Below are 17,533 nucleotides of genomic sequence, written 5' to 3' on the forward strand. Positions count from 1 at the left end.
GCCGGTCACGTGCCCAGGGGGATGGGGGGTGGTGCCTGCACGGGCTGGGAAGAAGCGGAGACCAAAGTGGCCGTCCAGGCATTTGGGGCTGGGGACTGAAGCCAGCACGTAGGGACCGTCTCCAGGGTCCCCTCCCCTCTCCCCGCCGATGGCTTGCCCTCCCAGCCCTCCCCCAACCCTTCCCCCCCCCCCTCCCGTGAGGGGGAGCACCGTGTCAGGACAGGCGTCTGGGACGCTCCTTTGTGCTCTGGCAGGTTTGCTCCCCACAGGGTCACTGGCACCTGCTTGTCCCACCATCCTGGCCCCCTAGAGCCTTGCAGTTGTTGACCTTGGAAATAAGACAGCCAGTAAAATCACCAGCAAAATGGGTTTATTTAAGAATGGCAGAGAATGGAGCACTTGGGGGGCTCAGTCAGTTGAGCCACCTTGATTTCAGCTCAGGTCGTGATCGCAGGGTCATGGGCTGGGCTCAGATCCTGCTTGAGATTCTGTCTCTCTCTCTCTCCCTCCACCCGTCTCCCACACGCTCTCACAAAAAAAAAAAAAAAAAAAAAGAAAGAAAAGAAAAGAAAGGAAAAAAAAAGAACATGGCAGAGAAATTGAAATTCACAACGTGCAAGGTGTGACAAAGCACAGGCGGGTCCAGAGAACACAGGAAAGTTGCTTCACAGAGAAGAGGAAGGTAGGAGCGGCTGCTCTGAAAGGAAGGTGCACTGCAGGCCAGTGAGGACAGCCGGTCCGGGACCAGGGTCAGTGCTGGGACAGCTGGGGCAGGAACACAGGACGAGGAGCAGGTCTGGGAGGACCAGGGGGGTCCAGCACAGCTGTCCGGCTCGGCCGCGGCTGGCATATGCCTTGCGCAAAGGGGTCAAGGTGCCAGAGGGAGGAGGCTGGCAAGCGGGCTCTGGGCTACAGCTCACACGGTGTGTGTTCATCACCAGAGGACCGCCTGCTGCGTTAGCTAGAAGTTGGGTGAGTCCCTGCTGGTACCTCCCCTGCCCACTTGGATCCAAGAATCTCAAGGTGACTCAGTTCCCAGATGTCCACCCGGCTTGCAGACCAGACAGGAACAAACTGGAGTGTACTGGCCCCCAGCAAGCCTGCCATAGCCGCTGCTGAGTGTCCCTGGTGGTTCCCCCATCCAAGGGGTGCTCCTTCACCCTGAGGAGGGAGGCTGCTTCTCAGCATGTCTGCACAGCCACCTCCAGGGCTCCTGGGGGCTTCCTAGCACAAAGACCCCTCATTCCAGGTTGTAAAATGCCCATCCTCCTCCTCTGACCTCGGCTGGGGGTGACCCGCCCTCACCTCCAGGCTAGGTCTGGGAACGGGTAGTTAACGTCCCCACAAGGCTCCTGGCCGGCACTGCTGGTCTGACTATCCAGAAGCTGCCGCAGGCATTTCCAGGTGGGCAGTGGGCAGGGGCGAGGTGTCCAGTTGGGGCAACGACCTGTCTCAGGCATCACCAGGGAAGATCAGCTCCTGGCTGAAGCCAGGAGCAAATGCCACTCAGTCAGTCACTGAGGACCTCAAGGATGGGAACGCTGCATCGTTCATTTTTTTATTTTTATGTTTGTTTATTTTTGAGAGACAGAGTGCGAGTGGGGAGGGGCAGAGAGAGAGGGAGACACCGAATCTGAAGCAGGCTCCAGGCACCGAGCTGTCAGCACAGAGCCTGATGCGGGGCTCGAACCTACGAACTGTGAGATCATGACCTGAGCTGAATGAAGTCAGACACTTAACCAACTGAGCCACCCAGGCGACCCTCCCTGGTTGGGTTTTGATTCAATCCAGTACTGGTTTCGATGGGCTCCCAGTGGAGGTCCCACGGCCAGAAGCAGCTAGACCAGCTATGTGGAGGAGATCACATTTGACCAATGAAGAGGAAACCTCACATGGGGCAGCTGTCCTGGTGACTTAGGTGGCTGTCCTGTGCCCAAGACAGACAACTTTGTATAAGGACAGGAATAAAGAGAGGGCATCGAGTTTCTGGATCTTACTACCATTCCAGTGGGGGGACTAACTTCCAGCCAAGAGGCAGGCTTTCTCCTCCCCATAGAGTAGCCACGGCTCGAGGATTGTGGCCTGAGCAATAAGGCTTTACTCCTTGAAAAGCCTCTGAAATGAGAGTAAAGGAAGGAAAGAGTACTTACCAAGTTTGCACCGGCTCAGAGTCCAGATAAAAAGACGCGAAGCCGCACGTTGGGTGCCAAATGATGGGGTTGTGGGGCCATGGTGGGGTTCGGAGCTGACAGCCAAGAAAGAATTCTTGGAAGACATCTTTGGTGCAAAAAGGTGATTTTATTAAAGCATGGGGACAGGACCCGTGGGCAGAAAGAGCTGCACTGGGGTTGTGAGGAGTGATTTATTATATACCTTCAGGTTGGGAGGGGGTCAGGGACAGCGTAAGTCTAACGGATTTTGGAAACAAGGTTTCCAGGACCTCAAGGGGCTAGAAGTTAGGGGAAATGTCATTTATTACTGTTTAGTAAAATCTCAGTTATGAGACCCTTCTGATGTAGACCAGGGGGCCACAAGCCTGGAGTATGATTGCCAGCATATATCTTGGGGCAGTTGAGATAAAGGAAGTAGACTTACAGGATCCTGGGGGGTCGGGATAAAGTTAAGGCAAGATTCCCTTTTGCCCCCAGCCAAGTGTCATCATCCAGGCAGCTCAACTCCTAGAGGAAGGTCACTCTGCTGGTCTCAAGGACTTGTTAATGGGCTGTAGGCAATAAGGGAATTTAAGTTTTCACTTGCCTTAGTTTCCCACATCACCATGGCAAGCACTAAAACCCCTTTCCTTTGTTCTGGGTGGCCAGGAGTGTCTGAGGGATATCCTACAGATCCCACCCGGGGGCAGGGGTGCTTGCTTGTACTTCCCCCTCAGCTTGCCCCAGCTCCCTCATCAGGAACAATGGCACACTGCTGAGTGACACGCCTGCCTTCGGAGCTCAGCAATCAGTGGAGGCAGGATCGCACCTGAACTTGCCTTCTCAGCTTGCCTCTCCTAGCTTGGAACCATCAGCTTACAAGCTGGGTGAGGGGGATCGGGCCCCAGTATCCTCAGTGGCATCTCACCCAAAGGAGAGGCTCCATCCACAAGGTGGCTGGGTGGAAGACGAGGTTATGGCTGTGCTGACCGTCCTCTGAAACAAATCAGCTCTATTCATAATCTGAAACTAAGCACCAGTAACCATAGTTTGCATAAAATAATTAGAACATTTTAAAAAACAACCTAAATTAAGAGGTGCCTGGGTGGCTTTGTTGGCTGGGTGTCTGACTCTCGATTTCAGCTCAGGTCATGATCTCATGGTTCGTGGGTTCAAGCTCTGCACCGACTTGTGGAGCCTGCTTAGGATTCTCTCTCTCCACCGTCCCCCCCCCCCCCCCGCCCCTCACCTGCTCACATAATTTTTTTTTAAGTTTATTTATTTTGAGAGAGAGAGAAAGCGCGAGTCAGGGAGGGGCAGAGAGAGAATCCCAAGCATGCTCCCCACTGTCAGCACAGAGCCCAACGTGGGGCTCAAATTTACAAACCGTGAGGTCATGACCTGAGCTGAAGTTGGACGCTTAACTGACTGAGCCACCCAGGCACCCCTAGACGTGATAATTCTTAAAATTTTTTTTAATGTTTATTTACTTTTGAGAAAGAGAGAGAGAGAGAGACGGTAAGCAAGGGAGGGGCAGAGAGAGAGAGGGAGACACAGAATTGGAAGCAGGCTCCAGGCTCTGAGCTGTCAGCGCAGAGCCCGACGCGGGGCTCGAACTCACAAACCGCGAGATCATGACCTGAGCCAAAGTTGGCTGCTTAACTGACAGCCTCCCAAGCGCCCTGAGATGTGATAATTCTTAATGTAAAATGGTTCCTACAAATCAACCAAAAAACCTTTGAGTGCAGTAAGAATTGCTGGATCCGAATACAAATGAGAAACAAAAACGACACATGAAAACATCTTTAACGTGACTAGACGTGACAGTTACTTGACTGTAATTTGGCAAGGACTTATTTTAATCTGTCAGGCTGCTGGAAGAGGCCCTTCTACCCTTCTGGAGGGCAGAAGGCACCCAACGCTTCACACAGGGCATGACCTCTGACCTGTCCACTCTGCCTGAAGGACCTGCGCCCGAGGCAGCACCTGTCGCCGCGGACGTGAGGACTCGGCACTGCTGAGGTGTAGTGTTCAGTGCTGGTGTGGACAGCGAGAGGAAAACGACCTTCAGTCACAGCACACCCGTAAGACACGGTTGTTAAAACATGTAGAAGATATATATCATAGATTAAAAAGTCTGTAATTTATTAAGTACAAAAACTAATATAAAACCATATGATCCTAATTTTGTAAAAATCCTTAAAAAGAAAAAATTAAGCCCTGAAAGGATTTTTGTTAAACCCTAATGCTGCGATTAATCAGAGGTAGGATGATAGGAGATCTTAATTTTCTTCTTTACACGTGAATGTGCTTTGTAGATTTTATGCTATCGGCATAAATGCTTTTATATTCAGAAAAAAAAAACGCATGATAAAATACATCCTATATGGGGTAATTTAAAAAACATTTTCACACATTTCAAAGTGCAGAATTACAAATAGTCAATACCTTTTATTAACATAATGATATAAAAAAATTTTAGTGTGATATACAGAATTCCCAGAGAGTACTTTTAAAACATTTTAATGCGCTTCTTAAAATCTGAATTTACACGACACCTTGTCTTACTGCCACTGACCTTTCAATACAAAAATTTTACAGTATTTGTTTGCTATAAAACTACAACATTAAGATTAGGGTTAGGTAGTTTTTCCCCGTTGGCCATCCCGTTCTAAGGAATGTCCATGAGTCCGCCGCTAGAACCTCTGTATGTCAGACAATAAGTTACACAGATTCTGTACATAATTACAATAGAGTTATTAGAATTCCAGTATGCTGTGACATACTAGCCGCAGCTCAACACCACAGGCAACAGAACTACTATGCACGTGCTATTTGTAGCCAAATATGAGTAGGATGTGAGAGTCCGCCCACTTAGCCAGACCCATTTGGTGGTGAATTTAAAATGGTAGAGAATTAATAATAGCTTTGTTAGGCACTGTTCCAGGCTAATTCCTGAAAAGCCTGGTTGTTCCTAGGAAGCATGCATAATTCATAAACTTTCCCACCCTCAATCCCCCCCAAACCCCACAACTTCATAACACTCTTTAATAGCTATATAAAAATAATCTGTCTTAAGGTTTGAGCTTCGCTTCAAATTCTTAAAAGTATCTAAAGGATTTTACATTCTCTTCTTTGATTTAGGTTTACTATATTACATCAGTTTCATCAAGTTTGAATAAAATAACTGAATATGGTTTGGCCAAGTTTTATAGGCACACAATTGAAACTGCGAACGCCAGGCGGGCAGGGGTCTCTCCGCAGCCCCCAGACTGCATGCAGGGCGCTCAGCAAATAGCACGAACGACCTGAAAGCCTCAGACGCTGCCGCCAATGCTTCCAAGTCTGTCGAACTGTAATAAAAGTAACAATTCAACACAATTCCATGTACCGAGAAGAATTCATATTGTGGAGTTACCACAACAGGTACTGTAACGGCACAGCATGGAGTCACAAAGCTGGGACAGTCGTCTCAGACTAAATGCTGGTTAATCTTCCCCAAACAACGCGTCTAAGCTGACAGCCCAAAATGGCACTTACTGAGTATTCGTGACAACAAATGCAGACAACTGGGCACACCTGTTTCAATAATGAAACCAGCAGAGGCAGTGCCGTGTGGCCACAGCGGGGCCTCGGGTCTGAGAGTGGGGAGGGCAGGCCAGGACTGCCTCCCTCCATCACTCTGCTCCTCCCCAGGGGCCTCAAGTTCTTTCTGGCAGGAATTCTATACATGAAGTTGTCATTTGAAGTGAGAATAAATAATTGAATTTTTAAAATCAAGAATGGTATTTTTAGCCTAAAACAAGTGCAAACTCGCAGCACAGCAGAGCGCTCGTGATCCCTTGCCGCAGCCACTCCAGGCCCCCTCGCGGGCGCCCACCTGTTCAAATACCGACTGACAAAGGTCCTCGAAGATGAAAACATTTCTTCAAATAGTCAGGAAGTGGCTCCTAAAATGAGATTTGGGGATCCTTGGGACGGGTCCGTAAAAGCAGAGGGCACAGCATTCCATGAAGACTGGAGTCTTTTCTGGTGGCTGCAGACAGTGTGGTGTCTTCACAAGCCCCAACACCTCTGACCGGCTCCCGCACCAGGAGGCCGGGGACCACACCTGTCTCAGGAACGTGGGGTCGACAGGCGGCACTCACATGTTGTAGGCGACATAGATGGGGTCCAGCTGGTCAGCCAGGAAGCCATCACGCAGGTGCATGCGCTGCTTCTCGCCCCGAGAGTTGATGGGGATCACACCTGGGTCCACAATGACCACCACACCCACGACCAGGTGATGCTCCTCCAGCACGACGTTTGTCACCAGGGCCACCAGGTCCAGCGCATCCTGCTCCAGCCCATCCAGCTCCACCACCACCACCAGCAGGTTGGTCCAGGTGAACACGGCACTGCAGGGACAGGGAGGGGTAGATGGCATCACGCATGGGACGGGCACAGGCTTCTGGGAGCAAATGGACAAGTGGGAAATGGTGCAAGTACAGGGTAGTTGGCCTGCACTACTGCCCAACATAATTTGAAGTTGGGCTAAATGTGTTTTATGGGAATCTGTATTCTAATTGAAGTCCTTCATAAGAACCAATAGTATTATTTGATGTTGAAAGCTGTATGTGTCCCAATTCAAGCTCCCTTCAAAGTGAAGTCATGGTGAGTCATGACCACTTAAATGTAAAAATTCACATTAAAAACAGAAACACTTCAGGATAACTGTAGACACCTCATGTTTTGGGGGCCAGACTCTTGCTTTACAGGTGGTCGGGAAATGAGAAAGAGAGGCTGCGAGGGGCTTGGGGTCTGCTGCTGGAGAGGCAGGTGTCCGCCAGCACCCCCCCCCCCGTGGAGAGCGTCTGCAGGGACAGAGGCTGCAGGGACAGGGGCTACCGGGCAGGGCGGGACGTGGCTCTCACCACTCGGCGATGCTCCTGTGGGCTCGAACCACGGACGTCTCGATGTCTATGGGGTGGTAGCGCATGCCTCTCAGCTCCAGCGTCTCGTCCAGAGATCCGACCACGTACAGCGCGTCGTGCCGCTCTGTGAACACGGTGCAAAGACCTCAGAAGGGCACCCGGGGAATGGCAGCACCTTCCACGTATCCACAGCAGCCCCGAGCCGCGCTCTGTGGGACGGGGCCCCGCTGTCCACACAGCAGGTGACAACTGGGCCTCCTTGGGGGTGGTGCCGTCCCCTCAGTCCCACGCGAGGGCGCCTCTGCAGCCAGGAACACCTCAGGAAAGTCAGGCCAACGCGTGAACACATATTTAGAAATAATCTGTACCATGTCTGGAAACAAAACAGCATCTGTAGGGACACCACAAGTTCTGACTCGATCTGGTAAACCTGCTGTGGCCTCGGGGACCCTGCAACTTTCAGGGTCATGCAAGGGGAGGGCCTGGTGGCCTGATCACTAACACCCCCACATCCTCAGCAGAGGCCGAGGGTCCAAGGCCAGTGAGGGACACCCACAGTGGCAAAACAGTAATATTCAGAGAAAACTGCTATCAGAGCACCCCCAAGTCCTTCACCCCCGCACCTGAAGATACACGCTCACAGCACAGGGTGAGGGGTCAGCAGGAGTCCCTGAGCTGTTGAGGCATGAACGTCAGACTCTCGGGCCACAGCGGCAGGCCTCCCGTGCGGTGTGGACGGACCCCACCACACATGCGGCCCGTGTGCAGGGGGTGAAAGGTAACCCTCACCTCCACTGGCGTCAGTGAGCTCTGTTCTTCGAAGGAAACCCAGGTAGCCAGTCCTTGCCCAAATGGTCTGTGTGTCTCCAAAACTCAGCCGGGCACTGAAGTGGTCAGCGTGGAGCGCCTCCTCCCCATAGACCGTGTAGTAGCCGGTGGCGTTGTGGGGGCTGCTCACCCAGATCTGGTGGGGCCCAGGGGACAAGAATGTTGGCACGTCACAAACGCTGGGCACAGGTTCTGCCGTGAGACAGCCACTGGCCGAGTGAACAAAGGCAGGGGGAGGGGGAGTTGTTTCAGTGTCTCTCGTCTTGTGGCTCGAGCAAAACTGCAGGCACAGAGAAAGCAGACAAGCAGCTTTTCTCTCCTTGGAGCGAAGCGACCCCTCCTTCGCCCTAGGAGCCACCGGTGGGACTCTGTGGCACGGATGAGCTCACAGAGGCGCCTCCCTGCTGCTCACGTTGAACTACTGTTGACAGTGAGAAGGAGTCGGGAGCTCGTCCCACATCCACAGAGGGACCGGTGAAGGGGCTGAGGGCTCACAGGACGGAGCGGGCACGGCCACTACACTCGCCCTGCAGACATGCTAAGTTCACATGCATCCACGCACCCTTGTCTGCCGCACCCGTGCTAGCAGTACCCAGAGTGTTGTGGGGTCCCCTAGGGAGTCCTTCTACACACTGGGCCCATCCAGGACCCACAGTCTCCTCCCCAGACTGAGCGCCTGGCTCTAGACGCAGGCAGCCAACAGGCCTTCTGCCAAGAGGTGGGTTTCCCAACCTGGCACAGACCCTTTGTGACTATCTCGGGGGCAAACTGTTACCCTAACAGGCCAGGGTCCAGCTGGCCAGCAAGAGGGACGGCTGAGGGAGGCCCCATGCTGACCACACCCAGCCCTGGCACAGGCACACCTTCCAATCAGGACACCAAGCGACCTCTGGGAGGCCCTGTGTAAATACCCCCGAGCCCCCATCCACCGGGACCACAAGGGTCCTTGTACCCTCCTGGCATGCCCGCAGGCCTGGAACCCATCGTAACAGACCAACTCGGGCCTCTACTAGGCTCCTGGGGGACAGTCCCCCCTGCCCCGCGTTACTCTAGACCCACTCCCACGCATTCGTGCAAAGCCTGCACCCTCTGGGTGTCAAGGACCCTCCCTCAGGGACTGCTTTTCTAGGGGAGGTGCAGTTTCTGTGCAGCTCCTCAGGCCCCCCAGTTCCTACAGAACTTGAGGTTTCCCTTTGCTGGAGGGCAACCCTGGGGTGGGCTTCATCCTGCAGGACCCAAAATCCTCTGCTGAGAATTCCCGACTCTGGGACGGATAGGGGAGAAGGGAAGGGACAGCTGCTGAGGCCATGGGGGCTCCGGGTCCCCTGCCTTACCTCTCCCAGGTGTGAGTCTCCAAGGGGCCCTTTGGTCTCCGTGTGCGCGATAATGACCTTTACCCCAGGGAGGATCTGGAAGGAGAGTGACGTGCACATGTTAATGATGGGGATGGTTAGAAACCAACCTAAACTTGACTTTGAATTTTAATCGAAATAAGAGACTTTTTTTTTTTTTTTAAAGTAGGCTACATGCCCCAGTGCACAGCAGGCTTGAACTCATGACCCTGAGATCGAGACCTGAGCTGAGATCAAGACTTGGATACATAATGGACTGAGCCACACAGCCACCCCCATAAGAGACCCTTTAATAGGTAAAATAAATAGTGAATCTTAGCAAAATTATCCCAGTTCCTAAGAACCGACCATATTTTGGATTTCAAGAGGGGTGAGGAGGGTTTGTTTCCGTAAGCATCTGACGTACCTGAGGTCTTTCATTAAGGACACAAGACGACGACCTGCCCCTTGTAGGGCACACGAATGTGGGGTGCCGTCCACACATCACGCCTGCCTGCAAGGGGCTCTGTCGGCCCCATGAGCCCCAGTCCTGCACCGGGAAGCTAGCCAACAGGGCACGGCTGGCTCAGGCACACGGGGGCACCGGCTCTTCCCCAGGAGCCTTGGAGAACACTCCAGGGGAGGTGCCTCAGCTCAGGGGACCCCAAGCCTGGGCCCCTGTCAGGCCACCCAGACACCTGTTCTGTCTCAGGTGGCTTCCCCATATGAAACAGAGGTCAGTGGGGACCTCCAGGCAGGTGGGAAGGGTCAAAGGGTCACGGGAAGGTGTGGATGCAGGCGCTGTTGCCCATGGTCACCCTCCCACCTCCCCCCGCAGCTTCAGCCACACTGGCTCCTCTGCAGCTCCCACTCCCACTCCAGGACCTTTGCAACAGCTGAGACTTCTGCCCTGCGGCTGTCCCTCCTCAGGAGCCTGACCTTTCACCCTCCACACCCACCCCTCCATAGACCCATGGGCTGGTCCTGTTGCTGCCCCACTGCCCTGTCCCTCTCTGGGCACTTCCCTGCCTCCCTAGAGGCAGCTGTGACCACCAGGGTGTGTGAGCAGAGCTGGGGCAGCCCTTCCAGGCTGCGTGAGCTATGCCAGCCTCCACGTCTCACCTCTGGGACTGTGTAGGTCTGGGACAGGTCGCTACCTGTGCTCTCGACCCTACCACGATGTGCGGCGAGAGCCGTGGGAAGCCCTATGATTGGGGGCTGTCTGTTCCTGGTCACACTGGGGACACAGCCCCGCCCTCAAACCTGCTGTCTCCTGGTGCCCAGCAGCTTAGTCACAGCACCCAGGCCATATCCCCATCTTCATCACTGCCTGGTAGGGCCGTGTGGGTACTCTTCTTTCCTCAAACATTCCCTGGTTCTGAGGACGCCTGCTCTCCAGATACCCGTGAAGGCATCGGGCCCCGAACCAAGAGGCCCATGGCCTCAAGCCCCACAGTGGGAGATCCTTCTGGGCTTCTGTACCTGAAGCCCTCCCGTTCTAGGCGTTAGCTCAGAGGTGTCCTTGTGTGTGCTAGTGGGGAGGAGAGGAGCCCTCTGCATCAGCCCAGTCCCAACCACAGTCGACCTGTGTCCATTAGGACATTTTTATTTTTATTTTTTATTATTATTTTTTAATGTTTATTTTTGAGACAGAGAGAGACAGAGCATGAACAGGGGAGGGTCAGAGAGAGAGAGGGAGACACAGAATCCAAAGCAGGCTCCAGACTCTGAGCTGTCAGCACAGAGCCCGACGTGGGGCTTGAACTCACAGGCCGTGAGATCATGACCTGAGCTGAAGTCGGACGCTCAACCGACTGAGCCACCCAGGTGCCCCCATTAGGACATTTTTAGCCCTCAGCACCCACCAGGGGCTAACATAAGAAAGGACCTGGGTGTAAGTCCCAGCTTCCACTACCTTTCCAGACTCCGTCAATGGCAGACTGTGCGGAGAACCCCGTTCTACCAAACGTACCCTAAAAATTAACAAGGGAAAAGGTAATCAGAAACTGATTATCACTGTAACAGTCAGTCAGTGGACAACACCACACCTCCAGGGTTTTGCTCACGACCTTGCTGTGACCTTGGAGCAGCGACTACCAGCTCCACATGCACCAGCCCCAGCTGCCTGGCTTACATGCCACCGCTCAGGGTAGGGGCTTGCTCTAGGGTTCTTGGGGCCCTCCCTGGACCAGATGGCCCCACTCCAGGAGGCTTCACCACTGTTTACCTCAAGCTGCAGCATGGCCACGTTTGAGGATCCAGAGCCAGGATCAAGCTTCAGAGCTGGGAGGGACCCAGACTCACAGGTACATACCGTGGCCCCCAGCACACATCTACTGATGTAAAAACTAAGTCCTGTCTTAAAATGGTATCATGTGGAAAACATCCTTGCCTTGGCAGGTTTGCCTGTTTTCTATCCCACGAGAAGACACATGCCAAGTGTTCGTACCTGACATCATCCCTCCTGGTCATGGGAACAACAGATACCGGGATGCTGCCTGAGCTGTGCTGACACAAGGGAACAAGAAGGAAGCCCAGGCTCCCCCAGGGGACTCAGCCAGCCAGCTGCCAACGCCGGGGTGCTGGGAGGTCCAGGCAGGGCAGACCCAGCCTGCAGAACTTCACCTGTGGGCGTGGAGGACCCTCACCTGTCATGGCGCAGCGCCCTCATGTCCACGTAGACGGTGGTGGGGTCTGGGCCGGCCGTGCCCTGGAAAGGAGAGCAGCAGAGGACCTTCATCTCATTTTCAGGAGTGTGTCCCCATCTACACGGGCACAAGCCGTGTGACAGCTCTTCCTGGGTCCTCAGGGGACGCCCAGGAAGGCAGCTGCTCTGCTCAGGGCACTGAGCATGCCCAGGGGCATGGATGGCTTCTGTCCAAACATCTATGTGGCTTGACAACATTCAGAGACTTGTCCAATAACACTGACTGGAAATCTCAAATCCTGCAGTTTTACGTGTCTGCTCTAACACTTGTCTGTTCCTGCTGGTCCCTATACTCTGTGCTTGGTGAAAACACCACCGTAGGTTTTGGAAGGCATTTTCACCAGCCGTCAGATTGGGCCTGGCCTCTCACCAGCCGACCGGCTTCTCCTGAGGGCTGAGCATGGCAGAGGCTCTCCCAGGGATCGGCCCGAAGGACGTCTCCCTGCTCTCCTCTCATCAGACACTTGGGCACTGGTCCTGCCGAGGATGTTATATGTTCCATTTAATCGATAAGAAACATCGAATTAAATGGACACTCTGGTCAACATCACTGTCTAAAGATGCCAGACAGTGTAGCCTATGTCTGCCCTGGAATTAAAACAACAATGATTGTTTGAGACCAAACACTGCTCTTCCTCCAGAGGTAACGCTAGGACTGTTAAATTCTTTTGAAAATAGCTTTGCTCTTATATTTGGTTTCAAGGGAGCTTTTATATAACATGCCAATAACATCCACTGTGAGCAAAGTCAGACAGCAAAAGAAACATGTATTTGTCTGGAATTCACAAGAAGGTCACATGAACTCATGGGGGAAGCACAGAGGTGCCTTGAGGTTGAGGTCAAGGTCGTACCTGCTCAGCCAGCTTTCCCAGCCTGTTGGGCTGACAGAGGCAAAGAAGGCCAGCAGAGCGAGACAGGGAGGAGACAGCCACAGGAAACACAAACAGAAAGCAACAGGCCACGTGAGAAACACACAGTAAGAGAAAGCAAAATACGTCACTGCATCTCAAAGCGCAAACATGAACAATCCATTAAGATTTTCGCAATCATACGTGGCATCCCACGTGCCGACAATAGAATAGATACCTTCAAATATCGAGTAAATGCTGAGCAGAGAGTAAGGTCTTCACTTAGAGCCGCTAACTGTGCATCAACAGCCTGACCGATGCTCAGTCATACTTTCTACACTAGAGAGGGATATTAGGAGGGGACCCTAGCCCACCTCCTCCTGCCACATAGCAAGGGTCTGTGGCTTGGAGAGGATAGCAGTCTTCAAGGTTGAGAGGACATCAGCAGCAATGCCAGGAGAACAGGAGGACAGTCTCTGCATGTAAGACCTGCCCTGTGCCCGGCAGGTGCGCCCCGGGCTGAGCAAAGGCCCCGGAAGCCTGGCAACAGCCCGGGATCTGGGCCCGCTCTGGCTCCAGTGGTGCCTCTTCTGCCCTGTAGTTCCGGAACCACTTCGTGGAGTAAGGCATTCAGTATGTTTTTAGAAAGAAGTGAAATGGAGATACTAGCACCAAATCTGGAAAACAGCCAGTCATCTGAAGAAGCAGTAAACAGCACTACAAGTGAGCTATTCAATTTCTGAAACTTCGTGTTTCCTTTTAATAAGTAAAATACCTTAATGTTTCAAAACCTAATTTAGGGCAATACAAATCACCACATTAATTAATGTTTCAATTTAAAATTGCTAACTGTCTTTACAAGTTTATCTTGCTTTAAAAAATTAGCTACATATTGTATCCTTTGAGATTTTTCCCGGTAAGTTAATAGTCACTGTTCAAGAACAACTTGTGTTGTTTCCAAGTAAGCCTTTGTTCATCAACAAGACTAGAACATCTTTTAAATAACAACCTCCTGGCTCACAAAGCTGACCGGTTCTGTGTAAGTGAAAACACCAAGGGCTCAGAGGGCAAGCAGGGAGGACAGCGCACGCAGGGAGGACGAGGACTGCAGGAGACCGGTGCAGGCCTTACCTGGAGGCAGATGGCCACGTTGACCCTACACCCGAACGTGGTGCTCACAGCGCGCGCTGGCAGCCCCAGGTCCTTGAACAGCTTGGAGAAGGACTGTGTGAGCGCGATCCTGGGCCGCTCCTCAGCTACCACCATGCAGGTGCGCACGCAGGACAGGTTCACCCCCTTCGTCTGCAGGCAGGGCGAGCAGGGCAGGGAGGCTAGTCCCAGTGGAGATGCAGATCCCACCTCCCCAGCTGGTCCTGGTTCCTCAGGGTCCTAAGTTTGGATGCACTGGAGGGTGCCCCGCCCCCCACTCCTGGCATCCAGGTGGCTCCCGCCCCTGCACACAGCTCTGGCTCTACCCCAGGCCTCAGGGGACCCTGAGGTGCACTGCTCAGAGCTAGTATAGGACCCGCCCCCCCTTCCCCGGTACCCCTGCACTCTGGCCCCTGCACCCCTGCCTGGGTCTCACACTCTCCTTTGCTGTGTGGGCTGTGCCGATAAAGGGAGTGACCTCTAGAGGTGCAGGGAAGAGGGCCCATGAAGCCAGTGCGGCTCAACTCCTGGAAAGGGTTTTCTCTGTTTCCATAAACGGCTTGAACAGATCTTGGGAGGTTTTTTTTTTTTTTAAACGTTCCCAGGGGCCCAGTTTAGAACCAACGCAGGAGCCCCTGGTTTGGGCACTTTGAGATGAAGGAAAGCAGGGTGCAGGGCAGGCCTCAGTGGCAGACAGGGGGTTGCGCTCACCCTGAGGACACCGGTCTGCGCGCCCAGGCCCTTGGTGCACATTTCCATCACGGAGTAGGAGCAGAAGGTGACGCGGGCCTTGTACTGGCTGACGGCTGACAGCCACAGGGACACGTTGCTCTCCAGCTCCAGCGGGGGCACCAGGACTGACTGGTGTCCGGAATAGACGCTGTGAGAGAGAGCACAGGGAGGGTCAGGACAGCAGGACAGCTGCGGCCTCGGCTCTGTGTCAGTCCTCGGCCCATGAGCCTCAGGGATGCCCTGTCCACCTGCGCCAGAAGGGCCTGGGGTGCCCACCTCTCTCCTCCTTCTCTGAGGGCACTTCTTTTCTAGCCAGAACAGGACGCAATTGTGCCCTAACGTCAAGTGGGAGTTTCGATAGAAAGTACTGGGGCGGTGGGGGCAGGAGCAGGGGTGATATACAGGGGTTTAGTCTCCCTCCAAGCACCTCAGAAGGATCCAGGATCACAGTTTGGGTCAGGGTCTGCCGGCTGGAGTCCCTGGCTTTCTTCTTCCAAAGATTTGTCACTACTTCCTAGTATCTGATGAAATTAAGTAGTCTCTTCCCTATTACTAGTAATGAGTACTGTTTACATTTAATGAAAAATATACTTTTACTCTTTTACTCAATTTCAGACCCAGCCTCCAATCCTTTTCACCCCCAAACAAACCCACTCATATGTGTATCTTAGGCTCGTGAGTATCAAAAATGAGCACCAAAGCTCCAAAGACTTACAGCAGCAATTCCAGCCCTGCAGGTGGGCATGGCACCTGCACACTCACCTGCTGCACACCACCTGCAGAGACACTACCTGCAACATCACCCGCACACTCATCTGCACACTCACCTGCACAGACACCACAGGGCGAAGCCAAGGCCGCAGTAGGGGTCAAGACAGATGGCGATCTGCCTCGAGGGGTACAGCTCACACTGTAGCTTTATGGAGCGGCACAAGGCACTTGTGGCTGCGTGCGACATCTGAAGTACAATGAAAGATCTGGTCAGTGATGTGAGGGGAGAGAGAACAGTGGCCGCCAACCACAGCCGCCAGGCACGTTTATTTCCTTAAAGGGTGGCTGCTCAAATCTGCATACAAACCAAATAATACACAGGAAAATGTACACTAAAAATCTTCTAAATGAGATTTCAGAATAATAAAAAAATTGAATGGAGCTCTTGGCTCCTGGTAAGGAGACAGACTCATCAAAGCCACCTGCTCCCAAAGATAGTCGTAAATCTGAGTTTAGATGTTATCACAGAACATCAAAATATGCACTATTCTCAGGCTCACCTAATTTGGGGGGTTTACTGGTAGTTAACACAGACTTCAAGGAACAGTATTGTTGCTTCAAGCTGTGGATAAGAGTGAGGGCCTGCATAAACCCACACCCACCATCCTCTCCGCCCACCCCATCAAAGGCTGAAGCAAGTAAGAGCTATGATCACAGGGCTCACCTTCACACCTGCTAAGATCCCTGTAGTCGACACGCTGAAATCCAAGTATGCGAGCAGGTCTGGGGACGGTGGCCTGAAAATGCTAGCCACCTTCTTTTTTGGTATGTCATCTGTTGAACCAGAGACACCAGTAATGTTAATGCTACTTCAGGCTCTCATAGGGAGGAAGGAAACAGGATTCATACCTGGGGAGTCTGGGGGAGAGTGAGTGCAGAACAGAGGGAGGCCTCAAGGCAGCAGGCCACATGGGTACATGGGGAAGTGCATGTAAAAAAAATTTTTTTTAATGTTTATTATTTGAGAGAGAGAGAGAGAGAGAGAGAGAGGAAGCAGGGGAGGGCCAGAGAGAGAGGGAGACACAGAGTCCGAAGCAGGCTCCAGGCTCTGAGCTGTCAGCACAGAGCCCAACGCAGGGCTCTGACCCACAGACTGTGAGATCATGACCTGAGCTGAAGTCGGTCGCCCAAATGACTGAGCCACTCAGGTGCCCCGGAAGTTCATTTTAACCTTCAAGGAAATGTCATGTGGAGCAGACCCACCATGACGGCTTTGAATGTGTGGTGACAGTGGGTGAAGTGGACACAGAGGGAAGACAAGTCATGAGAGCCGAACAGGAAGCCGCTTCATTTAGCAGCGGGAGAGTTCAGAGGTGCAGGGACCTACTGGAGGTCACAGAGCCTGTGGCAGAGCCAGTGTTAACAAGAACTCTGACCGCAGAAACAGCACTAGGGACAGGCCCTCAGGGCTGCCGCGCTTCATGGTTCCTATGAGACCGTGAGGCAGACACAAGTGAGGCAAGGGCTGGGGCCCACCCACGTCGTAGCAAGCTGGTGAAGCAATGTGACTCTCTGGAGCCAGTCTGCTCCTAAGCCCGCCCGGGGGCCCCTGGACCAGCCAGCTCCCTGTGCCTATAGACAGGTACTGGGCAGGTTGCCACAGACAACATGGTCCCTGACCTCTTCCCCTGGAGAGCACAGACAGACAGATGCCTGCCAGGTGCGATGGAGAAGGAGGGACTCCTGCGTACTCCACGGCCAGCACCTCAAGTCACTAACAAAGCTTGTGGGTGCTACTAGCTTGGGGTGTCTCCATGGGGAGGGTGACCTCAGGGTCCAAGGCACAGTGGTCCAGGGGTTTACAGCCTTCCTGGTCAGCCCACAAGCAATTCATGGGGCACAGCAGCACTCCCCAATGATGGGGACAAAGGATAGATGTATGTGTGCTATGGGACATGTGTCCCCACAACCACCGACTGCTGTACAGGCATGAGAGGCAGTGAGAGGAGGGGTGGTCCACAGGCACACAGGCTTCATGCAAGGATCTCTGCTCTGGTTCAGAGGCCCCACCATGAGTGAAACCAGGATGCAGGCTGCCAGCAACCCAGTGGCAAGGGCCCTTTTTTTTTTTTTTTTTAATTTTTTTTTTCAACGTTTTTTATTT

At 53.1% G+C, this 17,533-nt stretch overlaps 1 protein-coding gene across 2 annotated transcripts in view; it reads right to left on the minus strand.

Annotated features, from left to right (window-relative positions):
• Positions 1-4,566: 4,566 nt before the first annotated feature.
• Positions 4,567-17,533, minus strand: part of DIP2A (disco interacting protein 2 homolog A) — a 117,122-nt gene continuing 104,155 nt past the window's right edge. For both annotated transcript variants that reach the window (XM_049627660.1, XM_049627661.1), the window contains 10 exons: positions 16,094-16,203; positions 15,486-15,616; positions 14,638-14,806; positions 13,909-14,079; positions 11,871-11,932; positions 11,138-11,195; positions 9,226-9,300; positions 7,853-8,027; positions 7,064-7,187; positions 4,567-6,547 (listed from right to left, as the gene is read on the minus strand). In XM_049627660.1, coding sequence (XP_049483617.1) covers positions 6,295-6,547; positions 7,064-7,187; positions 7,853-8,027; positions 9,226-9,300; positions 11,138-11,195; positions 11,871-11,932; positions 13,909-14,079; positions 14,638-14,806; positions 15,486-15,616; positions 16,094-16,203 — 1,328 coding nt within the window. In that variant the 3' untranslated portion in view covers positions 4,567-6,294. The remainder of the gene's footprint in view (positions 6,548-7,063; positions 7,188-7,852; positions 8,028-9,225; positions 9,301-11,137; positions 11,196-11,870; positions 11,933-13,908; positions 14,080-14,637; positions 14,807-15,485; positions 15,617-16,093; positions 16,204-17,533) is intronic.

The sequence above is a fragment of the Panthera uncia genome, chromosome C2 (assembly GCF_023721935.1).
Source record: "Panthera uncia isolate 11264 chromosome C2, Puncia_PCG_1.0, whole genome shotgun sequence".
Taxonomy (NCBI): domain Eukaryota; kingdom Metazoa; phylum Chordata; class Mammalia; order Carnivora; family Felidae; genus Panthera; species Panthera uncia.